The 6000-nt window shown below is 36.9% G+C and overlaps 1 protein-coding gene across 2 annotated transcripts in view; it reads left to right on the top strand.

The window, feature by feature from the left end:
- Positions 1–6000, top strand: part of LOC142344742 (tRNA (carboxymethyluridine(34)-5-O)-methyltransferase alkbh8-like) — a 29770-nt gene that overhangs the window by 1398 nt on the left and 22372 nt on the right. Inside the window, exons 3-6 of one of the 2 annotated variants that reach the window (XM_075396634.1) lie at positions 1469–1686; positions 1974–2163; positions 3200–3342; positions 5327–5463. In XM_075396634.1, coding sequence (XP_075252749.1) covers positions 1469–1686; positions 1974–2163; positions 3200–3342; positions 5327–5463 — 688 coding nt within the window. Of the gene's footprint in view, positions 1–1468; positions 1687–1973; positions 2164–3199; positions 3343–5321; positions 5464–6000 lie in introns of both variants that reach the window. The other variant, XM_075396635.1, reaches the window with a different exon arrangement.

The following is a 6000-nucleotide window of genomic DNA, read 5'->3' as shown; positions in this document are numbered from 1 at the left end:
CGTCCGAAATATGTCGGCTGTTTCTGAGGTTGCTTGAAAATCTAAAGTGAAGAATATTCGAATTATATATTTTTTTACTATTGTCTAAAATTGCTAATTCAATCTGCTTTTATTCGGAACTACTGGTTGTGTGGCAAAATTGCTTTTTCTAAAAATCTTAAAGCGGTAAATTCGAGCGAAAAACAAAAACTTGAACCAAATTATGTTTTCGTATAATAAAATTTAAGATCATAGAACTGAATTTGGACTAATTTATGATGTTTCGGACGTATATTTTGCAAGCCATTTTAAAAACTTAATCTAGTTTTTTCATTGTACACACGTAGAGCTCAGTGCTATTTCAAACGATATCTGTAAAAATTTCTGTCGCATGCACCTTTAATCAAATTATCTGGTTTTTGGAATATTTCGCTCCGAGAATCAATGACCAGCAAAGGTGACATAGGTGAAATGTACAAATGAGTTATGTACGCTGCAAATGAAGTATTATTTTAACAACTGAAGGTGTTCTTACTGCGGGAAAAACTGCTCATCAATATTATCAATGTTCTATCTCTACACGAAAGAATTAAGATTTTGTGACAATTGTTTTCCTACTTTAAGAATTTTTATTTTGATGATCGGTTAACTTGTAGTTGGCTATTTCTGAACCTTTTTGTACGCCTAAGAGAAGCGGCCTTGTTCGGTGCCTTTATTCAATTATTGGACCAATATTGCTCGACTTCTTCGGAGATTTTTTAAAACCGATTACGCAGTCTGTTATTTTTTTTATCTGTTTGATTCTTAGCATCCTTTATGACTCAAATTTGTAGTGACTCAGTTTTTTGATCTGGTTATTTATCGACTTTTATTTTTGCAGATTTTCTCTCGTTCAATCTTTTTTCTTCATTGCGTGTGATATATATTGTACCTGCAATGTTGACAGAAGCAAAATCTAAGATTGTTTTTAATTATTGTTGTTATGATTATAAAATCAATGACAACCATCAGAATAGTAAATCGCAAATTTATCCAAAGATAGCAAACAAATTGCCATGAGGACCGGACGCTGCATGTTCATGCCATACAAATCAAGCGCCTATGTTTTGCACGGCTACTATTTTAACAGGATACCAAATGTGTGATCTGGTTTTAGTTGAAGAACGTTTTTTCAAGTTATGAATTGCATTATTAAGCTGGCAGACTGTCAGTTTCCTGGCTACAGTTTTGGAGCAATCGAAAAGTTCAATTTTTTGCAACCTCTATTCTTCAAGGAAATCTTATCCCGGTTGTGTTTTCTCGCTGGTATTTCGAATTTTCCTGCAATTGAACTCTGTTGTTTATAGTACATTCTTTCACGAATAGAGAATTAATATATATTATAAAGAATTAGTATAAAATTTGTTTCTCTGCTTTGTGAATGTTCTATGATAACTGGTTCGTTTCTACCTAAGTATTATACCTAATTGCTGAAATTAATGTTTTTCAGTTCTGAATTAGTAAACAGTGACAGTCTGAAACACAGAAGAGTTCTCCATTTCGGATACAATTTCAACTACAATACAAACGGAGTTGATGAGCGTTTCAGTGGGGATCAAGTGCTGCCTATTCCCGACATATGCTACGATCTGTTCCTTAATTCCCTGTTGGATAGTGGAAGGATACCACAGATGCCCGATCAGCTAACAGTCAATGTCTATCAGCCAGGTAGCGTTGACTGACAATTATTCAACCAAAATTAGCGCTGTTCATATCGTAATTATTTTTTGAGATAATGGCCTTTTCCACTGACAGCTTCGACCGAACTAACTTTTTTGTTGACCGGCTAAAATGTTATAACAAGATCTGTAATACTGATTCATGCATTTTGAATTAAGCTCGTTTCGAATGGAATCTTACAAAGAGAAATTTAAAGAATTATTAGGGGAAAGGGAGGAAGAGGAGATGGAAGGAATTGTATTGCTGCAGATGCTTAAGATTATCGTTGTATGTAGGTCAGGGAATACCAAGTCACGTGGATACGCACAGTGTGTTCACGGAACAACTCCTCTCATTGTCTCTGGGATCTCCTTGTATTATGGAAATGAAGCTTAATTTATCTGGTGAAAATGATTGTGCCAAAGAAAAGAAAATACCAGTGCTGTTACCGAGGAGAAGTTTAGCCATCATGGAGCAGCAAGCCAGGTTTGAATTGTTTTAATAAGAATCCTACTGTCTTGATTATTTGACGAGATCTGACAATTGCAAGATCTGATGGTCGCAGCTTTTGTGCGTTCCATTTTTCCTAAGAGTTCTCCCAGTAGCAAGTAGCGATGATCTTTAATATTTCGTGGCGTGTGATTTTTATTTGTGCTGAGACGAAGTTTGTACCAATTATATTAGTCCTGTCGGTCTTTTTTTAATGCGATTTTTCGTTTGACCGATTTTTCGTCTGACCCATTTGACTTTTGCTCCTCAAAAACGGAATAAACAGGTAGCGCCCAGCGGGTATTAAGTGCTCTTAGAGCCTTTCAGCTCACTAGTCTTCAATTATGCGATTCACAGAATCTGTTTTGGAGGCTTATACTTATGGTGCGAAGGGCGGTTCTTAGAGGTTGAAGACACCCCGATTGAAAACAACCCCCGTGAATAGCAAAGACACCGTGCTGTCAAAAACCGCTCTCCCACCGTCCTGTCACCCCCACCCCCCCCCCCCCACATTAAGTTCCTACCGACCCAGGATGACTTGTCGATTAAATATATGACCCATTTAGTCCATTAAAAATTTTCGGCGAGCTCTTGCCGTCGTCCCGAAGAAAATGAATGCTTTTGGATACGATTGCAAAGTTTCCTGCACTTATCATGATTACAAACAATAATCGGGAATTGAATCCAGAACCGTAGGATGCTGCTTACAAGTACAGTCAGTTTTCCGGAACATATCTGCCTAGATTTGTTCTCAGACGCTTAGATCCTAAAATTCAATCACCCCCCCCCCCCCCGCTGTGCTCTTGAGAGCAGTTCGCCCGACGTTAGTCGGTCATGCTAGTAATTTTAGTCGGGTAGTTGACTGAATACTAGAAAATTGAGCCATGCATACATGCCTAGTGTAAAAAATGCCATCCGCTAAAAAAATTAAATCGCGTATGCACTAGGCTGTACGGTAACTACTTGCATATATACTTATAAGCAAGCCAGTTTGTGCAGAGGTTCTTTTATAAGTGAATGCTGGATGTTACAGGTATCTCTGGAAGCATGGAATTGTTCCACGCAGATTTGACTCGTACGTTAATTCAGAAACAGGCAAATTGGAGACTTTTGAAAGGTCAACTCGTGTGTCCTTTACATTCAGGAAGATCAGAAAGCCAGCTGTTTGCACTTGTGGTAAGGCTCGATGTTTAAATGATAAATTAGAGCATGTTCCAGCTCCCCGGGGTGACCACAATTGAATTTTGGGAACTAAGCGTCTGAGAACAAATCTAGGCAGATATGTGCCGGAAAACTCACAGTTACCTACTAACCAAATGTTACAAATATGGATTGCGCGGACCTGCTCACAACATTTTGAAGTCTTTTCTAGAAGATAGGAAACAATATGTTGAAATTGGAAATAAGAAATCGGATAAACTACTGGTAAACTGTGGCGTCCCACAAGGCTCAGTACTGGGTCCTCTACTGTTTTTGATATATATTAACGACCTTCCATCAGTTTGCAATGATAACAAAGTAACCTTATTTGCTGATGACACTAACATTTATGGATCGCTAAAAAATGGAAACGGAAACTACAAAAATTGCCTAATAAGAGTTTTTGAATGGATGACAGCAAACAAATTAACAATTAATGATGAAAAATCGTCTTTAATGATGACCAATGAAAAGAACACATGTGATCATCTAGAAATACTTAACCACAAATTGAAGATTAGTGAAAATTTGAAATATTTAGGGGTTTATTTAGACAACCAGCTAAACTTTAAGGAACACATTAAACAAGTTAAGATCAAATTAACTCAAGTCTCAGCCGCTATGTTCCAATTCAAAAATTTTTTTCGACGACCAACACTTGTGAAGTGATATAAAACTTATGTCCAGCCCATTGTGCAATGTGGTGTCTTAGTTTACGGCTGTGGCAACAAGAGAGATCTTAAGAAAATTGATTGGGCACAAAACAGGATATTACGGTTAATTTTCTCATTAAATAAGGGGATTGATTTGTCAGAAATTAGGCAGAACTTCAAAATCTCAGTTTTTGAGCTCCATGTATATGAGCTATTGAAACAACTAGTAAAAAACATAAGTATGTCAGAAGCAAAAAATTTAAAAACGCGAATAATATCGGATAACGAATTGAATGCAGTACTTTCAACAGAACATAGAATTAAGAAATTGAAAACAATAAACAAAAACACTACACATGTAAGAAAATCAATAACTGAACGTGTAAGAAATCTTTTCAACATAATCGCAAGACTTGATTTTTCATTTATTCAAGAAATTGTAAATTTAAAAACAGAAGGAACGGAATGTTTCTTACATATGTTTCGAGGTAATTATATTTTACTAAATAAAGAATTATTGAATGCATTTTGGTGAAAAAAATAGGCTTAGTTGACAATTCCTATATATATTAAAACTTGAATATGCAGTCAGTCTTTACACTAGCTAGTTCATATTTTGCTCTGGAGGCACCACTTGACAGGCCAACGGCCTTTTTGGTGCTCTCTCTCTCGAATGATCACAATTTGTTACGAAAGAAGTTGTTTTGTATAATGTCTGTATTTGATCATTCAGAAAAATTCATTATTATTATTATTAAAACTGACTGTACTTGCAAGCACCATCCTACGGTTCTGGATTCAATTCCCGATTATTGTTTGCAATCATGAAACTTAATCATAACTTTGCATCATAAGTGCAGGAAACTTCGCAATCATATCCAAGAGCATTCATTTACTTCGGGACCACGGTAAGAGCCCGCCGGAAATTTTTGATGGACTATATGGGTCGTATATTTTATCGACAAGTCATCCCGGGTCGTTGGGAACTTAATCGGCCAGACCGTTCTGGTTGGGAAAAATGTATATGGGATTTGATCCAATCCCTATTTTGATTGCCATCGTACTTTCATTTGAGCTGACTAACCCAAATGATGCGATTGCTTCCTTGCTCTCTAAGCTTTCATTTTAATGATGAGCTATCATTTGAGAAGAGACGTTGTTTCCCCCGGTCATTATAACCATTGAGTATCCTCGAACACGGCTGGCTATTGCTAGCAGAGGCAATCAAATCAATCAAGCTCATAACCTGTATGACGATATAATTTGATCAATAAAACTATGTTGTCCATATGGATGCTTTAGTTTAGATTACCCAATGCTGTGCGATTCTCAGAAACGGATCCAGCACTTATCCGAGCCTAAATCAGACCAAGATAACAATAGAACTTATTTACCCAGATCTACGGATGATGCTGCTACTCTGGAAGCGAAATATGTGAAAGAAGTAAGTTCATTCGATTGTTGAATTCATGTTTACAAATCAGTGATATTAATTGGTGAATGTTTAATAGCCGCCGTCAGCCTCTCACTCAATTCCTATTATTATTGATGAGAAAGTGTGAGAAATGAATATTACTACACTGTTGTCATCGCCATCGAGAAGTTATCAACGTCCAAGGCGAAGCCGAGTTGTTGAGTAACTTTGACAGGGGGATAACAAATGTGAGTAGTATAGTAAGTTGCCTAGTGCTTGTAGGGGGGGGGGGGGGGGGGGTCCGGACCCCCCCCCCCCCCCTACAAGAAATTTTTTCTCTGAAAAAGTGGAATCTTGTAATTTTTTCGGAGTGTAAGGCAAATTACTATACTTTTCAGCTATTTCCATTTCATTTTGATGGTTCATGTAAATTGAAACTTGGGAATTGGGTTTTGGTGGTTTTGAATTCATGTTTTGTGCGCGATTGAGAAAAATTTTCAAAAATTTTTTCGAAAATTTTTCAAAGTTTTTCAAAGTCCTAAAATTGTCTGAAATGGATTTTGCGCT

This window comes from Convolutriloba macropyga, chromosome 8 (assembly GCF_964194025.1).
Source record: "Convolutriloba macropyga chromosome 8, txConMacr16.3, whole genome shotgun sequence".
In the NCBI taxonomy this organism is placed as follows: Eukaryota; Metazoa; Xenacoelomorpha; order Acoela; family Convolutidae; genus Convolutriloba; species Convolutriloba macropyga.
Note: the sequence above shows the minus strand (reverse complement) of the source record. Positions and strands in the feature narration are given on the sequence as shown.